General features: G+C 35.5%; 6 protein-coding genes, 1 long non-coding RNA gene and 1 other non-coding gene across 10 annotated transcripts; 5 read left to right on the top strand and 3 right to left on the bottom strand.

The window, feature by feature from the left end:
- Nucleotides 1-752: 752 nt before the first annotated feature.
- Nucleotides 753-2,837, top strand: snpc-1.3 (SNAPc (Small Nuclear RNA Activating Complex) homolog; the record flags this gene model as incomplete). 2 transcript variants are annotated; one of them, NM_001028602.3, is made up of 7 exons in its annotated part: nt 754-860; nt 923-1,007; nt 1,078-1,365; nt 1,556-1,828; nt 1,996-2,119; nt 2,172-2,507; nt 2,562-2,837. In NM_001028602.3, the coding sequence occupies exons 1-7, from the start codon at nt 760-762 to the stop codon at nt 2,633-2,635; spliced, it is 1,281 nt and encodes a 426-aa protein (NP_001023773.1). In that variant the 5' UTR covers nt 754-759. The 2 variants fall into 2 exon arrangements, with proteins under 2 accessions (NP_001023772.1, NP_001023773.1); NM_001028601.2 differs by lacking the exon at nt 2,562-2,837 and having other exon boundaries at nt 753-860; nt 2,172-2,515.
- acl-6 lies at nt 2,826-6,535 on the bottom strand. 2 transcript variants are annotated; one of them, NM_001028599.5, is made up of 12 exons: nt 6,379-6,535; nt 6,268-6,335; nt 5,942-6,215; nt 5,530-5,892; nt 5,379-5,473; nt 5,230-5,337; nt 5,009-5,186; nt 4,145-4,474; nt 3,833-3,942; nt 3,427-3,570; nt 3,175-3,373; nt 2,826-3,129 (listed from the first exon to the last, which is right to left on the bottom strand). In NM_001028599.5, exons 4-12 carry the CDS (start codon nt 5,882-5,884, stop codon nt 2,972-2,974), a joined length of 1,677 nt encoding a protein of 558 aa, NP_001023770.1. In that variant the 5' UTR covers nt 5,885-5,892; nt 5,942-6,215; nt 6,268-6,335; nt 6,379-6,535; the 3' UTR covers nt 2,826-2,971. The 2 variants fall into 2 exon arrangements, with proteins under 2 accessions (NP_001023770.1, NP_001023769.1); NM_001028598.5 differs by having other exon boundaries at nt 2,854-3,129; nt 5,530-5,896; nt 6,379-6,529.
- Nucleotides 6,536-7,321: 786 nt separating this feature from the next.
- Nucleotides 7,322-8,618, top strand: F08F3.8 (WSN domain-containing protein). The gene is made up of 4 exons (NM_001356642.3): nt 7,322-7,402; nt 7,481-8,130; nt 8,179-8,356; nt 8,407-8,618. The coding sequence occupies exons 1-4, from the start codon at nt 7,364-7,366 to the stop codon at nt 8,407-8,409; spliced, it is 870 nt and encodes a 289-aa protein (NP_001343629.1). The 5' UTR covers nt 7,322-7,363; the 3' UTR covers nt 8,410-8,618.
- An 871-nt stretch (nt 8,619-9,489) lies between these two features.
- rhr-1 (Ammonium transporter AmtB-like domain-containing protein) lies at nt 9,490-11,761 on the bottom strand. The gene is made up of 6 exons (NM_001383307.2): nt 11,651-11,761; nt 10,911-11,357; nt 10,566-10,862; nt 10,081-10,367; nt 9,792-10,032; nt 9,490-9,740 (listed from the first exon to the last, which is right to left on the bottom strand). Exons 1-6 carry the CDS (start codon nt 11,702-11,704, stop codon nt 9,675-9,677), a joined length of 1,392 nt encoding a protein of 463 aa, NP_001370490.1. The 5' UTR covers nt 11,705-11,761; the 3' UTR covers nt 9,490-9,674.
- Nucleotides 11,762-12,889: 1,128 nt separating this feature from the next.
- On the top strand, nt 12,890-14,736 carry linc-96. The gene is made up of 2 exons (NR_102019.1): nt 12,890-13,274; nt 14,391-14,736. It is a non-coding gene; the product is annotated as a long non-coding RNA linc-96 (long non-coding RNA).
- Nucleotides 14,568-14,712, bottom strand: F08F3.12. The gene has a single exon (NR_068747.1). It is a non-coding gene; the product is annotated as an Unclassified non-coding RNA F08F3.12 (non-coding RNA).
- A 1,902-nt stretch (nt 14,737-16,638) lies between the features above and the next one.
- Nucleotides 16,639-18,903, top strand: cyp-14A5 (CYtochrome P450 family). The gene is made up of 7 exons (NM_072034.6): nt 16,639-16,779; nt 16,824-16,959; nt 17,301-17,767; nt 17,923-18,047; nt 18,111-18,370; nt 18,422-18,579; nt 18,630-18,903. The coding sequence occupies exons 1-7, from the start codon at nt 16,657-16,659 to the stop codon at nt 18,837-18,839; spliced, it is 1,479 nt and encodes a 492-aa protein (NP_504435.1). The 5' UTR covers nt 16,639-16,656; the 3' UTR covers nt 18,840-18,903.
- A 950-nt stretch (nt 18,904-19,853) lies between these two features.
- On the top strand, nt 19,854-21,883 carry F08F3.6 (F-box domain-containing protein). The gene is made up of 5 exons (NM_072033.8): nt 19,854-20,027; nt 20,083-20,295; nt 20,343-20,646; nt 21,160-21,434; nt 21,487-21,883. The coding sequence occupies exons 1-5, from the start codon at nt 19,960-19,962 to the stop codon at nt 21,677-21,679; spliced, it is 1,053 nt and encodes a 350-aa protein (NP_504434.1). The 5' UTR covers nt 19,854-19,959; the 3' UTR covers nt 21,680-21,883.
- Nucleotides 21,884-22,232: the final 349 nt, after the last annotated feature.

Raw genomic sequence — 22,232 nt, 5'->3', positions numbered from 1 at the left:
GGAATATGACGCGCATTTAATACAGAAATTGTATTATGATATTGGACAAAATGCACAAAATCGGATGAAAGTCAAAAAATTTGAAAATTGGAACAATTATAATCAAAAATACGCAAGTAAGTACAATTTTGTAACTTATTTTTCTTTAAATTCTTGTAAAATCTAGAATTTTAGTAAAATATGTTCATATATTTTCGATATAATAGTTATTTGACCAATATCGTTTTCTGTTTTCATATTGCCATGTTTGCCAATCTGGATACTCCCGCAGAGAGTTCTGTGAGATTTTGAATACTTTAAAATGTTTTTCTCCAGAGTTAAAAAATCTCATTAAAAGTTTTGTCAAATCGGCAATTTTTCGAAAATTGTGAGATTCAATTTTGGATCAAAAAATAATAATAGTTTTTATTAATAAAAACATAAAACTTTGGACTTTTAAAGTAATTTTTTATTGTTTTGAAATTGAAATTTTGATTTCTGGAAACATTAAATATTCTATTTTCCTTGCAACTTTTCCCTGACTAAAGTGACATCCATTTAATTTAAAAAGGTTCCGGACTCACCGCGGGTCTCGCCGCGCACTCTGCTACAGTAACCGACCACCCAGTGTGGCAGAAGACCACCCAGTGCGGAAAAGACCACCCAGGGAGCACATAGCTTTTAGGCCTTTCTTTCATTTTCGGGGGTTTTAAAGTTTGAAATTTATTTCTTCATTACTCCTATTTTTCGATAATTTCAATAATTTTTAATTCAGAATAAATGCCAAAGGGAGGAGCTACATCGTTGATAAGAGTGACTGCTGGACTTCGAGGAGATCTCGACGAATTTCTCAAAGCGTTTCTGGATAAGAATACTCAGAGGTTTGTTAATTATTTGATTTTTAATTCAAAATATTCGTTTTGCTAAATGTTCAATTTTTCAGATTTTCCGACTATGAGAAGCTGTTTCAACACCTCGGAATGATCCAACTTCACAATGGGAAGTTTGAGAGTGCACAGATTATTGAGGTAAGTTTGAAATAAATATCATTGTTTCTATTTACTTATTTTAATAATTTTTAATCCAGTAATATTTCAGTTCAACGAGCAACTCCTCGTCAATTGTCTCACGTATATGGAGGAAAACGTGTGTGTCGGAGTCCCACGAAGTTTGGAAGAGCAGCTATTTGGTCTCTACTCGTTATACACGTTTTTCTACACGCAGGTCTCCGGACATGCTGTGAAAATTCGTGTCGAACCGGACACGGTTCTGAACTTCTCAAGACTCACACAACTCGTTCTCGACGAGAAAATCTACGACGCTTACGCAATCTGCCAGAAATTGCTAGAAGATCAGGCGTTCAAGTTCGTGGCGTTCCTTCATGCGGTGAGTTTACTCCTACTCCTACGTGTTCTTGCATAGAAATTCGGGATTCTTGCTACAATCTTGCGTAGCCTATCAGGAGTCTTGTGTAGTTTGACGAACTGCCACGTTTTTTGTACTCAAGATTGTTTCGTTTTTTTGCCAGAGCACTTTCCTGTTTTCCTTTTTTTAATTACATTAAATTTAATTTCAGAATGACCCGACACTGTTCAAGCGATTCGGACAAGACAATGAAGCGAACCCAGCCAAGACTCTTGTGAATTTAAACGATCCGCTGGGTAGATTCAAAGCGCTCGTGGAATCTCCGGTGTTTGCAAAGCTCGGATTGATCCACAATGAATATGCCCGTCTGAAAGAGGAAGCTGGAATTGTATTAGATAGATTCCCACTGTTGAATATACAAGAAACATGCAAAAAGATTCTAGAAAAAGGTGCAGACGAATTGAAGGGTCAATTGAGTCTCCAGGTGAGTATTATTGAAAAAATACGATCGCACAAATTTCTCATAATTTATTTTTGATCTACCTGTTGAACTTGACTCCGCCCCCAATCTCGTTGCTTGTTCGATCGTAATTTTTCGATAATATATCTGTTTCTCGGTTTATTTTTTAAATTAATTTCCTCTATTTTCAGATTCAAAGTGCCAATTCTTCTTCACCATTGTGCTCCACACCTCCTACAAGATCCGAGATAAAGGAGAAGGCGTATGGATCAGGATTAAAGTTGACACGATCCAGAAGACACTGCACCACATCTGGTATCGTTCTCAAAATTGTGGTTATTTAAAAATATTAATATTCAATTTCCAGTCACGAAACTTCCATCTGTGAAATTTGGCTTCAAATCGATCGATTCGGTCGACGAGATCAGCAAAACGGCGAAACGTAGGAAAGTTGTCGACGGCGGAGCTCCATCGATTCCAAAAGATGATATTCTACCATCGAATCCGCCTGTAAAACGATCACGACAGAAAAAATCGTCGTCTATTCCGAAGACTGCGTGCCCTGAAATATTGCTTGCAGCTGAAGAGAAGAAGAACGCTGTACCCGATGATATTCTGCAATTGGCCTCCTCGAAACCAGCCATCAATCTTGAATCGGGTGATGCTGAAGTGTTGAGCAACGGAAGGTCATGTTCAGAGCCTTGTAAGTAACCTTAAATTAGACATCTGCTAAATTAAAACAAGAACTAATTTTCAGTATACAATGACGAATCCAATGGGAACTTCGACATCAGCTACGATTCCAGTGATGATCTATGCATCGTAGAGTGATTCGAATTTCCATCTTTGATCAATCTGTTCCATGTATTTTTCAACTTTTTTTTTATACTTCACGTTTTATACCTTGTCCCATCATATCATTGTTCAATATTACTACCCGATACTAGCCGAATTGCTTTTAAAGCAAAATGATGGTAGAAAAATTACCACTTTTAAACTAAAAATTCCGATCGAATAAAATATTTCCTTTTTTTTTAAATGATTTACTAAAATTACCTGAATATTTATTATCTAATAATATCAATTTGAGCAGAGAAGAAACCGTAAAAATTGAATGCACAAAAACAAAACAAGAAAATACTATAGCAAACTACAATGAATATCTATCTATTTGACTTCCAAAACTCGTTCCAGATTGGAAATCAATTCGGCAAGACGAGAGTTTCCGCTCCTGGCGGTGGAATTTGGTGTGCTTCGTTGCAATAATCCTTTGTCTTTCAAGACTCGAAGCGCATTTTTGAATGAATCCGAATTGATCGATTCCACTGAAAATATGGATAGTTAGATGAGAAATATGAGAATTTCCTTACAAAGCGGCGCGAACGGGAGATCAATATCTCCGGCAAGTGATTGCTGACATAGTTGACGGATAATATTGTTATCTGATGTTGGCTCCGTTGGACATTTTTCAGAAACGACGAATGAAGAAATGAGATACAGCGATTGAACGAATGGGCGAACAAGATTCGCGAAAAATTGCAATGTTTCGCGTGATTTTGCGTCTCGGACCTGAAAATGATTCGTGTAACTGGGAGAATTTTTTTTTACTTTAAAAACGTTACCCGTAGAGTTCCACTATTTAGAGCGCCTCCAGCATCCAGAAATCCGTCATCTTCAATTTCCGATCTGAGAAATCCGTGAATTGGATCCGACCATTCCTTTTGTCCAAGAACGTTGTGTACAAGCTCGCGGAGACTGTCGCATGGCTGAAAAAGAATGAAATTATGCCGGAAATACATATATGCGCCTGGACGCGGGGTTTCACTGCAAACCTGCCGCACGGTTTTCATGTCGATTTACGGAACACGTTCCGGCTAAAATTCTTGATTCTAGGCTATTTTCTTTTTTTTGCACTATACTAATTGCTACAATATCCCGGAAATCGTATTTCGGCATGAAAACCGCGCGGCAAGGTTGCAGTCGAAGCCCCTCTAAATTCCGCCCCATGGGCCACTTTAAGCTCCTTACTCGACAAAACATGAATTCAAATTGAAGCCAGTCACACAGGGAGAGTGCATCCTCTACGATTTGATCAATCGATAGCTTGGTACCGGACGGACGCGATACGATTGTCAGAGCTGTAAGAAATATTAAAGATTAATCAGATTAATTATGAACCTGAAAATGGCCGAATTTCATAACGAATTTCAAAAATTTCTCTAAAATTAATTTTCGGTTTTTTTTATCTACAAAAAAGGCGCTATTTTTTTTTTGACTTTTGAGAATTTTATTGAGAAATCTCGTTTTCAAATTCGGTCTTTTGAGAGAAAAATGACGAACCAATAACGGATTTGATGGAAAATCGACAGATAACAGAGTTCTTATTATACGCCAATGTAATAAACGAGCTGTGGGATTCCTTTGGCGATACATATTCATCAGTAACTTCTACACAAGATTCAAGTTTCTCAAAAGCATATTTCACCAGAGCACTTCCTTTCGTTTTCTTCGATTGATATCCAACAACGTCTCCACCTTCGGCGATTATTTTCTCGCAAAGCCATTCACAATCTCGTTCAAATGTGCTCCGCGAAACTTTTCCTCTCCATTTGGCAAGCAGAAGACACGAGACGACAGCGACCGGCGAGATTGAACACATCATTTGGGCTTCTGAAAACGTTTTGATTGAAATTCGCAATATTGTTCCAACATTTTTCATTAAAAAGTAGCGTCAAAATAGAAAAATTCACTCAATTTCTCAGAAAATGAATTAATTTCAGCTAAAATATTCGAAAAAATGCTTAAAATTGGTCGGAAAGTTGCCACAAAGCTCGATAAATAATCAATAATCGATAATCACCAACCGACAACTTTCTGGTTTTTTCTTGAGCACTTTCCGATGAAATTAATATAATTAGATATTACGAAAACATTAAATTCTGAGAATAATTCTAGAATGCGCAAACAAATATCTTTCGTATTGTGGCATCGATATTTACTTTTCCTAAATTTTTTCGTTGTTTTTTCGCAATTCGAATGTATTCTTTTGGACGTTTCCTCTACAATCGGAACAGTAGTCATCTAAGGAATTATTGTAGTTTTCGGTACGGGATATTTTTCGTTTTCCCGTAATAAATCGAGTGATTTTCTATATTTTGAAGTCAATTCTCAATGAAAATAACATTGTCCGAATGCTCTGCATACCATAGACAACATGGAATCCGATAGCACGAATCATTGTACGATCGTCGACAGTCTCCGAATGTGTGCGATGCCATGGTACAAGTTCACGATAAGAAAATGAAGTGGACAGTTTGGTCATACGTACTGGACGAGTACGATGGTTTGAGGAAAGGGACGCTGTGATCGTGGCTAGATACTCCTGGAAATGTATTTTTAAAGTTATTTGTATAGGATGCAAATACTGTTAATCGAATCGGCCGACCATAGTGCATTCTAACAACTCCACATTGTTTCGACTTGCTGAATCCACTGAAAATTCCACGAAAAACTCCAAGCACAGACTCACGAACCTGAAATAAATTTTATTTCGGGGAATTTATAGAAAAAAAACCTTGGGGATTCCCATGAGTTCGTGTAGAAAGATTCCTTCGACGACGGCGTCATATGTATAGGAAACCGGAACCAAATAGCAATCCTTTATGAATCCTAAAATTTAAATTTAAATTTTAATATTACAGTTCAATAATAAAATATTTACAAACCATGTTGAACAGCTTCAACCACATTCGAAATGAGTCCATTTTTCGGAGTAAGCGCTTTTCCAAATCGACTCCTCGTTCCTTCCAGGAAAAACTCGATGGGCATATCTTTACTGAGCACTTGTTCAATGTAAGAATGTAGAATCGCTCGATACAGCTGATCTTTTCCTCGTTCATCATCTGGATCCACTCGTCGACGGATAAAAAATGCTCCAGTCGCTCGAAGAAGCCATCCAAGACCAGATAGATTCAGATTATCACCAGAAGCAATGTGTGGAAGTTTCAGCCCGAAATGCCAATTGCACCAGGTTATGAGCAAGTAATCGAGGTGGCTTCTATGAAGTGGAAGATATACCATTGGAATGCCTGTCTGAGGGAGATATCTTTTAGAAAATGAATTATTTTCACGAAATACCTGTTCTGCTTCATATAAAACCTCCATTTCTTCTTTACAAACTAGCAGTTTATCCATTAACCGTCGAAAAACTTTGTACAACACATAGGAACAACATTTGCATATGAACTTTGACAAACGAGCACTTATTTCAGTGAAAAACTGGACAGCACGATTCTTTTGCTCATCATTTTGCTCTTTTAACTTGGAAATCACTCGATGAACTCGTTTAGAAGACAATACATCTTTCTCGACATTAGGGTAATGATGAATTAGCGGAATTGACCATGAGTACCTGAATAAACAATAAAATAATATTTTAAATACAAATATAAGAGCATTCATACCTAAAATCGGCTAGAAATCTTCTCGGCTTTCTGGAAGGATCGACAACTGGATAAGGAATTCCATTGAACTGAAATTAATGATTTTTTAAATCTGGGTTAGCCTAGGCTCACATTCGAAAACTCCAGCAAATCGACATATCTTTCACGTCGCGGAACCACTTCTTCCATCAACGGGAAACATGTTTCACAGTGACTTCTCAACTGTGTTATGCTGGTTGATTCCACGTCGAGCTCCATCCGTCTTCTGAACGAATGCTCCAGTCTGAAATAAATGGTTTTATGCGAAAAAACGGGTGATACGTGGGTTTTCTTTGTTCCGTCAGAATTTATCGCTACTCAAGAATTTTTCTTATCAGTTTATCAACAAAAAAAGCAAGAGAACCGGAGAAAAAATGAATACATTGTGGTGAAGATAAAAGAGAAAATGAATAGAAAAGTGTGCGGTAGAGCGCAACTGCATGCGTTTTTTTTGGCACGAGTTTGAAATTAATTAATTTCCGACTAAATTGAGAAAATATTTTTTTTAATGGATAACTAGAAAATTAAAACAACAAATGATCCTCTTTTTCTCAAATTCAAATTCTGATATCATGCGTTTCTAAATACTTTTTGAGGGAAAATTCAATTCTGTGAAAAGAAGCGGTTTTATAGAATGAATAAATCCAGAGAAGGGCACACAAAATTTTTTTAAAAATGATTATGTGAATTAAAATCGGTTTTAATTGAATAATTTATCCAAATTTAATAAATTATTTCGATTTTGTGAACACGTGAAAGGATACACGTAGGTTACCATAAATACATGACATTTGGCCACGTGGCATTTTAGAAAGTAGGGCGTTCGGTTTTTCAAATTCAGTTTTCAATTTTACTCCTCCTAGCAGAGCACGAGCCACGTGGATTATCTTGGATCGCTCATTCATCAATTAAAATGGTAAGACTATCACAAAATGAGGAATTTCTTCGAATTTCACTTAGAAAAAACATTTCAAACGGGCTAGTTCTCTCTCTCTCTCCCTCTCTCTCTCTCCCTCTCTCTCTCTTAAGGAAATAATTAGACTCAATAATTATTGAAATGTGCAATTTTCAACCCGGTATGTGCGGAGTCGTCAATTTGTTTGGTGGAATAGAAGCTGTAAGTTCTAATCGGAATATCAGCAAAAATCGAAAACTAGAACGAAACTCTGACCAATACAAATATAACATTTTTAAGGTTGGAGGATTGGATACCAAAATTAGGGTAGCGATCGACAATGGTTTTGAGCAAATCCTGGTGCCCAAAGTGTGCGCCGCAAACTACGACAAAAGACTAAAGTTGCAAATCGAAGTCATCGAAGTGAGAACGTTCTACGAAGCGTTGATGCACACATTGGTCGATGGTCTGTTGATTTTGAAGGCATTGGCTGAAATTGAGGAGAAGCTGAAGGTGGCTACAGGAGAGGTCGCGAAGTTCACAAAGAACTTGAAGCCGGTCACTTCTACGAATCTTTCGGATTATTCTTCAGTTTTCACTGATGCAAAGAAGGTCAAAGGAGTTGGAATTGATTGGACAGCAACTATTGCTTCAGTGGAGAAGTTGAAGGATCTCTTGTCAACAAGATTATCACGAGCAGCTGGAACATCTCCGGGACTATCCGTTGCTCAACTCGATCAGATTCTAACAACAATGCAGTCACTTAAAAGCTTGGATATGGACTTCACAAAGTTCTCCAAGGCTTTTGATGGTTCAAGCAAGTCATTGCAATCACTTGGAGCATCCTTTGTCAACTATAAGAACCACGTGAAAAAGGCACAAGCATCAGTTGGGGCTGGAGGAACAGGTGGAGGAAGTGGCTCAGGTCCAGGATCTTCTAGTTCCGATCAGTAAGTTATTTTGTATTTGGATGAATCTAAAAATGAAATATTTTTCAGAACCACTATGATCGTGTCCATTTCTGTCGGAGCTGTCGTTCTTTTGATTATTTTGGGAATTGTAATTGGGATTTATCTCTACCTACACCATGTGCACAAATTGGAACAACCGGTATCAAAGGAAGATGATAAGAAGCCTTGTTCGATTGCTAAGAGCAAGGACGAGATGAGGACAAAAGTAAGAAATCTGGAAACTTTAATTTTATCGAAGAAATTTGCTTTTTGCAGTGATCAAAGATGCTGTAGCCTAGAAGAAGCCGGAAATATTCATATGCAAAGTGTTAATTAACTATATTTATTGTTATTTATCATATTTCACAATATTTTTGAGGTGTTTTTTTTGACAAAAAACTCATTCGGACTAAACGATATTAATTTTATCCGAATTAGACATTTAAATAGCAAAACTTCTCTTTTTTATTCATAGTAATTTAGAAGAAACTCGGCTTTTATTCAAATTATGTTCTTTTATCACTAAATATATAGAATTTCACCTGAATCACTATGAATAAAATATAAATTGTCAACTAGTTGGCCAACTTGTAGCTCGTAAAAAGCGTAGATATTTGAAAACGAAAAATTGCCAAAAATCCAGAATTTTCTGTTAAATCGATTGAAAGAGAAAGCCACTTCCTCATTTCATTTGCCATCTGAAAGCTATAACAAGATCGAGTATTTGCTTGTGGTTATTTTTAATTCCAGAATGATAAATAAAACCACAAGCAAATGCATCCCCACTCCCTTATTACCTATCCAGTGGACGTTGACAGTTCGAAAATAGAAGAGAAGCAGAAAAAAATTGTTCCCCGCAACGAAAACACGCCGAAGCCACGTGGTAGCTCAACGTGGATTTTCGTTGCGGGGAAACGTGTTTTCGTTGCGGGGAACAATGTTTTTCTGCGTCTCTTCTATTTTTTAGCTGTCAACGTCCACTGGATAGGTAATAAAGGAAATATATATACGTTAAACTCAATTTTCAATAAAACAATGCTTTTCGCCTTTCAGAAAATAGCTGGAGCCAATAAATCTTAGAAACAAGCCGCTAAAAAAGAAAAGCCAGCTTTCGGCTCGTGCCGTCAAACATCAATCGTCATCAGCAGCAATCACAAAAACTTCTGTGGGAACCAGCGATGCTGTGGTCACTCTTGGCAACAATGCTGATGTGCTGGAAGAGCCTGATGAAGAGAAGAATCAGTTGCTACACAATCGTTTCTGAATTTATTCTTTTTTCCACCATTTCTCTCGATGTAAACCCCATTATTCAACTCGCATAAGTTAATGTATTGTGACATTTAATGTCAAAAATTTTATCGAATAAAGATAGAGAGCAATAAAAACATCTTTTCTGGTTCCTTTGAAAAATTTAAAAAAAGTTTAAAAAGTAAAAACATTAAGATTAATTCAAGGCAAAATATTTTTATTCAAAACATCAGGGAGATTATACATGAACGACTAACGAGCAATAAAACAAATTGATTAAATGCTTATTGATAAAATTAGACCTCTTTTTGGCTGAGTGGATTGTATTCGGCAACTTCAATTTGCTTGACAGAGGTGACAATCTGGAAATAAACAATAAAATTTGATTTTTGAATTTTTTTTCAAAAACTTACTCTCGATGTGAAATCATAATCTCCTGGAGTTTCGAAATAGTCTCCATCTGCGTAATATTCATCATCACGAACTTGATCCCAAATCTTCAACTTTAGAAGAAGTCCGGTCAAATATCCAGAGACAGTTGATGCCAAGAAGACAAGTCCGATTGCCATAAGCTGGTTCAAAGCCTGGGTCTTCTCATCAAACATTCTGGTTCGATCCTCTCCACGAGCCATTCCTGGGTAGATTTTGTCGTATCTAGAACAATGGATATTTTTCAAAAATTAAATATTCCAATAGACTCACTGTGCTGGATATCTAGTTTCATCGTAGATGAACAAGAAGGCGATCGACGCGAATCCGGCAATAAGTCCAGGCATTCCATGAAGATTATTGACTCCACAAGTATCATGGATTCCGAGTTTCTCAGACAAGAATGGGGTGATATATTTGTATCCGATGACTGAAACGGCTCCGGCAATTACTCCAATGATCATAGCGTGGTATGGCTCGAGAACAACATTTGCAGTGGTTCCGATGGCGACACCTCCGGCCAATGTCGAGTTGGCAATGTGGACCATGTCAAAGCGCTTCTGGAATTTTCAAATGTTTTATTACATCAGAATAACCGTATTTCTTCTATAAGTTTCTCCCACATGACTATTCTAGTTTAGCAGCTTATATCTCGACCTATTTCAATTTTTTTTGAACCCAAAGACGAGCAAGATAGAAGCTCCCAGTATCCAGCGTGATAAACTATCAGATTGAAAACGGTATCTACTAAAACTTACATGCTTATCAACAGCTTGGGAGACTAGGAAAGTTGTCATGGTGCACGCGCACAGGGAGAGGAAAGTGTTGGCAACAGCTCTTTGACGAGCATCATCAGTAGCAGCTACAGCCGCATTGAACGATGGCCAGTAAATCCAGAGGAAGATGGCTCCGATCATGGCGAAGATGTCAGTGTGATAGGTGGATCCTTCATTGGTATGTCCACGTTGTTCCTTCTTTCCGAATCCCTTGGCACATGCAAGTCCGAAGTATGCTCCGAAGGCGTGCACAATGATTGATCCTCCGACGTCATTGATCTGTAAGATGTTTTTCCAGAAGTTTTTCTAAGACAGTTAGAGCCCTACCTGAAGGTTGTGAACACAGATGTGCTCAACAATCAGAGCAACTGGAGTCTCGAAGAAAGCCATGATGACGTATTGACTTGGTGATAGTTTTCCAAGCATTGCTCCCATTGAGATAAGGATCACAGCGGCAGCAAAGTCAGCAGTCAAGAGTTGTTCCAAAGAAATTGTGAATTTGAATCCATGATGAGCTGAAGCCATTCCACGAACAATAATTCCCCATTGAATTGTGAATACAGCGAGAAGCATGTTGATGGAAACAGCAGAGAATCCATATCGTTTCAAGAAAGTCATAAGAAAACCGAAACCAATGAAGATCATAACATGAGTATCTTGGAAGAGTGGATAGAGATTTGTCATTCGAGCAGCTTCTTCAACATTTTTTGTTTCACTTGGAAGAGCACTGGCGTCATAGCTTCCATAAAGAGCGAAGATGACCAGGAACACAACCTGGAATAAATTAGATAGTTTCCAATATACCGTCCTATGAAAGCTTTTCAGAACATTCTTCGAATTTTATTTTCATTTGTAAAATTGGCAATTTGCCAAATACTGTCTGAAAATATCCCTCGGATTTTTCTTTTGAAAAACCGAAATAGTTAAATATTATTTCTACAAATACATCTTGAGCAAACAAAAAATTTCCGGTAAAATTTTCGGTTTATAAACTTTTCGAAAAACTCTCGAATAATCTAAACTCTATAGAGATCTATAGAGATCTAAATAAAATTCGAATCACATACCTGGAAGAGTCCCAAAATGAGAGTGAGCTGATTCTGGTGGAGAGGCGACCTCATTTTTTGTTTCGGTTGAATTACTGAAAGAGAGAAAAAGGTGATGAGAAGTCATTTTATTTTCAGTTTACGATTTCATGGTCTTTCCGAAAAAGATAAAATGAATGTCATGTTGCCAAAAAAGATAAAACAGGGAGTAGACAACAAGAAAAGTTTAAACATTTTGTAGGTTCATAAAAATGTAGAAAATATAGTAGAAGACGTGAAATGATCTGTGGTCCGAAATGAGATGAACATTTTGGACCGAAAAGTAAGATGATGAATAAACGTTCATATTGTTTTTAAGGCCTGATCACCAAAACAGTATGGTTTGGTGAACCATGTTTACAACGTGTAGGGGAGTAGGTCAAATATTTATGTGTAGTTTGCACTGTCGGCTATGCAGTTTATAGTTTCGTTGTGGAATTATACTGGGTTCAACACAGGGGGTGATTTTTGGAAATTCTAATATTTATTTCCAACATTTTGCGTTGAGATCAATTATTTCATTGATCTGAAAATAAAACAAGTCTCAATTTAAAAGTTTGCAGAAATGCTTATTTGTACAAAATTGTATTTAAAAAATTGTATAAAAAATTTCAAAATACCGAAATAATATTATCCATAATTTGAAGGACTTTTTATGACATTCGGCAATTTTTTAGAGTTGTCAGAGAATTCCCACTAACTTCTGAACCAAAGTAATATTAACTTTACACAAATGAAAAATATTAGACAAACAGTCATTTTCTAGCAATTTTGAAATTAATTTCCGCACAACCCTGGTAAAAGCAAAACACAAGTTTCATCAAGATAAGAAAATACCCGTAAGCTTACAAACTCTCAAAGTATTAGTTTTTAAGTATTAGATAAAATTCACAAAGTTCAAAATGTTTTCAGATAATTTTTGTAGTTCTTACATCAGAGATGACTTAAAACTATACACTTCCCGAAGACACGGTTTCAAAAATTCGGCAAAAAAAGAAACAATTATTTGAAATTCTTCAGCCAAATAGTCTTTAGAATCAGTCTCTACAAAAGTCAGTTGCAATTTATATTTTAAACCTTTAATGGTTGTTTGATTTTTTGAACAAATAAGCCAGCCAAAAAAATCTCTTGAAAAAATTTTGAACGTTTGATTTTAAACGAAACTTATTCTGAACAATATAATCGGATTGCCATGTTCCAGTACAGTACAGAAAAATGTGGAAGAATGTCAACTTTTAGAAAGTTCCTGCTAACAATGTGAGCTGAAAAAAATTGCAGCGCCTTTCACATTGCAAATTTTTTAATCAAACTATAAAGCTTGGAATTCAATTATTGAAATTGTGGAATCAAATTGAGAAAATGAAAAAAAAAAACGTATTGCCGCAACAAAGAAAGCCCCGCTTTTCATCTTCATATTGACAGTGAAGAAAAAACAAGCCAAATGATAACAAACTTTTATGATTACCGTTTTGATTGAAATCTATAAAAGTTTCAAAAGGAACATTAGATGGGAGTGCATTCTTGGTCATCAGGGAAAAGGGGCGGCGCGTTTGCACCGAAGATCAGTAAGGCGTGATATGAAGTCAGCAGCATTCCTTGAATTTAGGTGATTTTATTTTTATTTTAAAACAACTAATGTTTCGTATCATTAAAATATGAATCTAAATTTTGAGAGGACGGAAAAAATCACGTGTAAGATTGTGATCTAAATTTTGTCTTGAAAGGAATTGCGTTTTACTCTGATCTTATCGATGTTTTTGAAGGTAACTTTTTGGGAGATTATTTCGGTTAGACATTAACAAAGTTCCAGGTACATAAAAACGGTCACATTTTCAAATTATTAATGGCATTGGTGCAATAATACTTAGATTCGATTTTGGACCACCAGTTGCTGAATTAGGGATCAGAAAGAGCTCCCGAAAATTCAATGTTTTGATCTAACTATAAGCGGCTTGAAAAACGGACCGTTCTAACCTAAAATAAAATACCATTGCCACTCAGAACGAATTCAAAAACCTAAAAATTTTTTTTAATATTTTAAAATACGTCAGAAAATTCTTACAAACCTGTAGGTATGTAATTCCGCTTTAAAACAAATTTTATCAAGTTGGTAGGATTTTTGCGAGAGTTCTAGTTTTTGTTTTTCAGTTTGATTTAGAACATGTCGAAAAATTTTAAACTTAAAAAATTTTAAACTCAAACAAGTATAACCGTTTTATATTAGATCCAACAATATTCTAGACTCAACGATGAAGATAATTCCATTGAGAATGACCCCCGAATAGGTTTTATTTGCCCAAACCTTGCCAAAAATTTTTGACAATACATTCAAAGTAGTCACAAATGCCTACCTACCTGCCTTCAAGGTGACCTTCGGCCTTAATTTTGCTTTCAACACATTCATACGATACATTGTGCAGACATCAACGGAAAGGGTGCCAACTATGTAGCTATATAGGAAATTCATAAAAACATGTATGTATAAGATATAGAAAATTACTTTTATTATCTGTAAATAACATTGACTTTAAGTGAAAGAATTTGAGAAAATGCTCAAAAAATGGTCTGAGAGTTGCCAATTTCCAAAAGTTATCGAATATTAAAACTTTGTTAAAATTGTTAATTTTGGCACACTTGTCAGTCCGCCAATTAAATTTGTCTGGTAGTTTTATATTTATAATTTTCTTTTTTTATTGTCTTGTTTTTACTCATTTTTTTATAGACTTCGCCTCAAAACGACAAGGAAGACTGTAAAACGTCTGAAATTCGGATCAACAGACAATTTGAAACTTAGTCTACTGAACAATGAAATTGAGAGTTCCGTTGCAGTAATGGACACTATAATTGTTTGATCTCAAAGTTGATTGAACTACTTCTACGACGACGATTCAACCACATCTTCCGATCACCTTGAGAAATAATTTATCTCTTTTTGATAAGAACGCACGTGGCGATGGCCTCTGCAGAAGTTTGCTCCTCTCGAGAATTCGTTGACTTATCGCACGTTTTCATCATTTTCGCAATTATTTTTGTTTGATCTTTTGACAGATAACAATGAGGTGGTGATGATTTTTATCAGTTTTTTCGGTTGCTGCATTTCATTATGGAAAGGTGGAAATATGGTTTCTGATTTTTGTAAACAGATCGGGGACGCGAGGGCGGGTGAGCGTGATCGAGAACTTGTGGGAAAAGTTGGAGGTTTTTGCACATTTTAGGTGAGCGAATATCCCGTTGAAATTATAGAAATTACCGATTGCCGGACAGTTTTGGAAATTGTCAAATCCATCTATTTTTCGAAAAATTAATAGAAAACTACATTGGTTTTCAGTATTTGATAAGTCTACGAGACAAAAATGTCTACGAGACAAATGTACACAAATTATCAAATTTACACTTCCGGCAATTCTGATTTTCGGAAATTGTCCATTCCGGCAATTTTGCAAAATTTGAAATTTTATAAAAATAATTCTCTACCTGCCTGCCTACAGGCATGCCGCAACTAACCTTGAAAACTTTAAAAGAAACTCCGAATTTCTTAAAATTTTAAGTCGGCTGGAAACTTAGAAATCTCTTGCCAAGATAAAAAACATCGAGAACATCGTAATCAATTTTATTTGATTTGATACGTTCACAAAGTGAAATTCCAATATTGAAAATCAAATTCAATTAATCAATTAAGAGTTCAGTGAGTCGTCCTTGAAATGTACCAATTTCACTTGAGCGCTCAGAATTTCGTTCAAAATCATCAATTTCTCGTCCAAAAATCGATGAAATTTTGCGAGTAGGTACAAGTTTGTGCTGGAAATTAATTTATTGGTTGTATGGATATTTTTTTTTAATTTAAGAATTAAAAATTTACCATGAAAATAAAGTATGAAATATTACAACTATCAGGGTAAACCAAGCAACGCGAGATCCAGTCAAACTGTACACGACTAAACTTTAAATAGCAATACTAATCTAAAAAGCAAATATTTTTCTTTAAGTAGAAGCAAGGCAGAAGTTTGACATTTTTTCCGACCAGTTGAATTGTGATTCTATATACATCTGGTTCACTCGAATTTCAGACAAACAACTCCACATTCCTCAATTTCTGTGATAGAACAATAACTTATTTTCTTCACATTTCTCTTTCAATTATGCATTTTCATTCTTTAAGTGTCTTTTTTTAAAATTTGACACCATTTGCCCGCGACTCGTTGTCCGGAGGTTTCCTCTTACCTCGGAGAAATTCCGCTAAATCTACCATGCATGAGTCTCACCACGTGGACAACGAGTTACTGTAACTTGTGTCAATTTACGGGCCGCTATCCTTTTTTTAAATGATATGTACCAATTGATACAAAGAAATACTTGTTTTGTTATCAAAATAGAGTATAAAATATAAATGAAATAATTCAAAAATTATTCTCAATTGGGCCAGATACAATAGGATAGTGGGGAAGTTCAAGGATGATATTGTGTCAGACAAGGAGCAAAAATGCATTAGGCCAGTTTTTACAGAATTCATTCCAAGTACAGAATTTTTCAAACATTCCATTAGGAAATGGTGAAGAAAACCAATACATTTCAACTTCCAAATTTTTGAAATGGATTTAAAGCTTCCCTATAAAATTTGTTTATGAAAATAATTTTAACGATTTCATTTACAATCACCACATTTTTTAGAATTCTCAGCACAGGTTGAATTGTTCAGTACCTTTTTTCAACATCTAGTTCACCTACATATGAGTTCTTAATTTAATTACGTTTTTTGAAAAGTAAATATGTTATTTGGCAAGTCCATTCAAACAAAAGACGTCGACCACTTATAATCAAAAAGTACACTTGCGGCAGACATCTCGATACTTGTTTTCTCTGCCTGTTGTCACTGATCTTATCGATATGTAATATTGTGAAATGTTGCGCAGTGTTGAAAAATAAGATATAAAATTAGGAAAGAATTGTATAAAAATCAGACAAAACTATTCTGTCCAACAAAGATCATTATGAGCGTTTTCATCGTTGCTTTATCTGTATTTATCATTTCATATGTGATATCTTTTTATTGGAAAGTGAGAAAATATCCAAAAGGGCCATTTCCACTACCATTTTTCGGGAATCTTCTGCAGGTTTGTTGACTTTATAATATTGTTTAATGCGTTTGATTGTTCAGTTCCCAGCCGATAATATCCAAGAACACTTGGATAAGTTATCAAAAACCTATGGACCATGTTTCACTGTCTGGACACCACTACCTGCAGTTGTTCTGACAGATTATGAACATATCAAGGAAGCGTTTGTAACGCAAGGTTAATATTTTAAAGACATTGCCATTTTTTAAATATGAAATACATAGACAACTAGTTTTAACTTTGATTTCTAATATTTTCCACGGGTAAAACGTTCTAGAAGCTTGTTGAGAAAAATCTTTAAAAAGTTATCTAGCAATGTTCAGTTAAAAAGTTTACATCCTTTTTAGAAATTTTAAATGAGAAAAAAATTGTTGAAAACATGCAAAAATCTAGAGCAACATTTCTAGGGGTAAGAATTGAGTTTTCCTGCTCATATTTTTGTAAAACTTGTCTCATTTCGAAGTCTAGCTGTAAAGTTAATCCCCATTCTTGTAATTAAACAAAAACCTATTTTCTAGGTGACGCCTTTGTCAATCGTGCCCAACGACTTCCTGAAATACTTTTTCAACCCCATCCAAACACAGGAGTCGTGTTTTCAAGTGGAGACAATTGGAAGATTCAAAGAAGAACTGCACTGAAAATCCTTCGGGATTTTGGCTTGGGCAGGAATTTAATGGAAGAACAGGTTATGAGATCTGTTCATGAAATGCTGGCACAGCTGGAACATATTTCTGATAAAAAGAATGTAGATATGTATTGGCCGATTCAACTTTGCGTTGGGAATGTGATCAATGAAAGTCTTTTCGGATATCATTACAAATATGAAGATGCGGGAAGATTTGAAAAATTTGTAAAAGTTGTCGATAGACATTTGAAAATTGCGCAAGGCAATGCTTCGCTTCTTGTTTCCGCTTTTCCATGGCTACGACATTTACCAGTTATCGGAAACCTGGGATATCACAGTATTAAAAACAATATTAAATCGGTGAGTTTATGAAGATTTCAATTTCACCCCAAACTTTTTTTAAAAATTCAATTTCGCGCCAATTTTTTAGTTGAAAAAAAATGAAAATTTAAATTTTTGCCAGATTCAAATTTCAATTTTTTAGCTTGGCATACTATTTACAATTTAATTTTCAGTATCAACAGTTCATCGAAGAGGAGGTTACCAGCCAACTTAAAAATTACGATGGAGAGAGTGAGCCTGAAAATTTTGTGCATGCTTACATGCAACAAATGAAACAAACCGGAAATCCAAATCTTGAGTGAGTCATTAAAGATTTATGTTTTACAAAAGTAAAACAAATTAAAAACTAAAAAAAATTCAGTATGACAAATCTATGCGCATCAGTACTTGATTTCTGGCTAGCTGGAATGGAAACAGCCTCGAATTCCCTTCGTTGGCATTTGGCATTCATGATGAAATATCCAGAAGTTCAAGATAAAGTTCGAAACGAAATTTTTGAGAATATAGGCACGGCGAGACTACCATCCATGTCTGACAAACAAAATATGCCTTACACTCAAGCAGTGATACATGAAGTTCAGAGATGCTCCAATATGGTTCCCATTTTAGCAACTCATATGAGTAAGTTACTAAATACATTTGTATAAAATCATTGAAAACACGTATTTTCAGACACAGAAGATGTCCTTGTCAAAGAACACAACATACCAACTGGAACTCTCTTATTTGCTCAAATTTGGTCGGTTTTGAAAAATGACCCAGTTTTCGAAGAGAACTCTAAATTCAACCCGGACAGATATTTGATGCCTGACGGAAAAACGTTGAACAAGGTAAAATATCAAATTCCAGGTCTGCATTTCTAACTTTAAGCCTATTTCAGACTGTACTTGAACGAACAATACCGTTCAGTGTCGGAAAGCGAAATTGCGTGGGCGAAGGACTGGCCCGAATGGAGTTGTTTTTGATTTTCAGTGCGCTCATCCAAAAGTACGAGTTCATTCCAAAAACCAATGTCGATTTGAAACCAGTGTATGGAGGTGTGATTACTGTGAAACCATATCTATGCGAGTTGGTTCCACAGAATGCTTAGGACGTTTAAATTCGTCACAAACTTTTGAAATATTATATTATAGTTGAATAAATTTTTTGAAAACATTTTTTATTCATTGTAATGAGGCACTTACAAAAAAACATGCTCAGATTTTACCCTCAAAATGGAAAGAACTAAATTTTGGAATGTGTGCATTCAAAAAGTTTTGATATTTACTTTGAGCTAATTTCGGTGAACGATTTCGATGGTGAGATGCACCGTTTTCAAAAAGTTATTTAATTTTCAATGTACAACGTGTATCAGAATTTAAAAAGTCGCATCAAAATTTCAAAAAAAATTGTCACAAAAATTACTGTTTCATCACTTTAGTTTACACTGTGGCGATGAAGAATGGCAAATATTGGTGTAAGTTTTAGAAGAATTCATGTTCCGAACCATTCAAAACAATTCCAGTATCTTCAATTTGATCTCCGAATCAAACTGTTTTCGAGAATTTTGTTAAATTATTTTTTCACAATTTACATTTTTTATGACAACCAAAATTGCGTTTTTTTTAAAGAGAAAACTGTGCTCTGTTTGTTATCATTTTACGGATTAAAAAAACATTAAAGTTAAAATCTGAATGCATTTTTTTTCAACAAAAATTGCTTTATGAAAAAAAAGAAGGGCTTTCTATGATTTTTCGGTGATTATGGAATTTGGAAAATATCAGCGTTTGGTTACTTTTATCAGTTAAAAAAAACTTCCTTACAAGCTAGTTCACTTTGTTTAGTATTTTCTTATAGTAATCGTAAATTAGTATCGCTTAATCATATTCCTAGATTCCAAAGTGTCAAAAATGCTTCCAAAGATGACTTGTTTTGTTAACGTCGAAAGGCGCTAACTTGAGCTACGTGGAATACACAAAAAAGTGATCAATTGTAGACATGTGCTGTAGAAAATTAATTTATTTTTGATCAACAGTTTTATTCGAAAAACAAAAACCGAGATATTTTCGCGCGCGCACAATTTATCGACTACCTTCCCATGGGACCAAATTGAACGCTCTCCTCCATCTCCTCCTCAATTCGTCCAATTCATTCTTTCTCAACAGTTCAACTGTGCAATGACGGGTAATCTGCGCCGACGACTTTTGTCGTTTTTCAAAAAAACGAAACCCATGCAGCTCCTGGCGTTACCTCCTGCAGTGCTTGGCAAAGTTCTGAAACAACTAACCCCTCTTCAAATGTAAGTTTTCTGTTTCTGTTTTTTAAAATTCAAAGTATACAACTCAAATTTGCAGATTCGAATTGTCCCAAAGTTCGATGAGAATGCCCACGTTGATCAAGTCTATTATGGCATTTGACCGCATTTTGATTGACCTGACAAAAGAAAGAAAATCGATAATTTTCTACAACAATTGGGAGAGGGAGCCAGCAATCTTTTTCCACGTTGATTACAAGCCAGATGTTTACGATACAAAGTTGAAGATAGGAAAACTACGAATCACAATGACGTGAGTCAAGCTTTTTCAGCTCTACATCATCCAAACATTATTTTCAGAGATGGCCATCTCCACTGCTACACTAAACGCCCTGGGAGTTGCCTAAAATTATGTCTCGATTTTTTCTTCACAATTTTCCATTGTCGCTCTGGGCTCGCTACAGTCAAGTTGGACGGACACGCTTCGAAATTCCGACGTCTCATTTTCCACCCAATTTTCAACAATCGCCTTGTGCTGAAGTTATGTGGTGGAACGTTGAAAAGAGGGTACAATGATATGAAGACGTTGCTCCATGAGTATGAACACTTGGAGGGAATTGTCGTTGACTTTCAATTCCGCATAGATTATTTTGATCCTACTGAGGTAAGTGCAGGGCTTGAATTTGAGCCACTTCTGCGCCGGGCTGTGGTGCCTACTATAATCTAGTTTATGATTGCTCCACTTTTCTTTCAAATCTGGATAAACCTGGAGATGCAGGACTTGGTTAAGTGATTGCTAGCGACCATAAGCTATAATTGCGAATCTACTCTAGCTTTAATTCATCAACTCTGAAACTGACTGATCTCAGTAGATAGATAATCTTCAGTAGAACATTTATTCAGCAGCTCTCTTTTAATAACTATCGAGTTTCAGTGTAATGACTAATTTAACAGGTGATGACTAAATATCTAAACCGTTGAAAACTAGTGAATTTTTCCTGTGATTACAGGACCTTTGAAAAAAAAAATGTTGTGCTCTAAAAGATCGATAATTTTTTGGGAAAGAAAATTCTGCTGGTTCTTGAGATCTTACCAGTTGATTTTTGAGTTCTCTGCAACTCAAATTCACTAACACAAACATTTTGTAAACCGCAAAATTCAATAAATCTCTTTCCAGATCTTCACTCGAAACCGTGTGTGCTTCATCAATGGAGACTGGATAACTTGTGATATACTCCTAAGACTGAATTTCACTCGACTCGTGCTGGCCTCTCACAAGCTTACTACTCAAGATATGAACGCGTTCATCAGGAGCTGGGTGTCCGGATATTGTCCGAACTTGCAAAGATTTGAGGTTTTCCACAATAACAACTCTGGCTTCCATCCCAAACACATCATCCAAGGTTTGGACATTCAGGGATGGCATCCGGAGCGCAGACATGAAAATGTTGTGTGAGTTTTGATTATGGTCATCAGTGAAATTTATTGTTATTTTTCTTTTCAGAATGGACTTCCTCGAATGCCCATACATCATGAAAGCTCGAGACGAGATCGACGTTAGAAGAAGAAAAGACGGAATGCTTGCCACAATTGTGAACAAGCCAAAATCATTTATGTTTGTTGTCTGGCACGAACGTTTCCCGGAATATAATCCCAAATATCGTGTAACATCTAAGCATGTTCCGGTGAATTTCTGAACTAATTGGTTTATAATAACTATGTTAAAATTATTTCCTTATATGTATCAATTGATTAATATCAACGATTAATATTAATTCACAACGCGATGATTCTGCAAAAGAAGCGGGTGCAACATTTCGATTTTTTGGTGCTCTACAAATATTTTTTAAATATGAAAAAAAAACGAATTTCAAATAAAAAAGTTAATATGTTTTAAAAAATTGGTTGTATTCTTTCTCTTGATATTTTGCACGTATTTCGTGAGTTGACAGTTGGTTTGATAGTTACACTCTCCTCAGTAGAATCTAGATTCTATGATTCTATAGATTCTATAAGTAGATTCTATGAGGAATCGTAGTCAATTCTATCCTATTGAAACTGATCCAATTGCTCATAATTATTGAATTATTCCGTTTATATTTAAAAAAGAATCGCGGGCAAATGGTCGCAAAATTAAAAAATACATCTGCCTCCTTCCTAAAACCCCCATCTTGCCACACACACGCGTTTTCGGTGTTCAAAAAATGTTCAAAAAATGTCCGAAAAAATGTAATACAACTTTGAACGTTT

This window comes from Caenorhabditis elegans, chromosome V (assembly GCF_000002985.6).
Source record: "Caenorhabditis elegans chromosome V".
Taxonomy (NCBI): Eukaryota; Metazoa; Nematoda; class Chromadorea; order Rhabditida; family Rhabditidae; genus Caenorhabditis; species Caenorhabditis elegans.
This window is presented reverse-complemented; position numbering and strand designations above follow the sequence as displayed.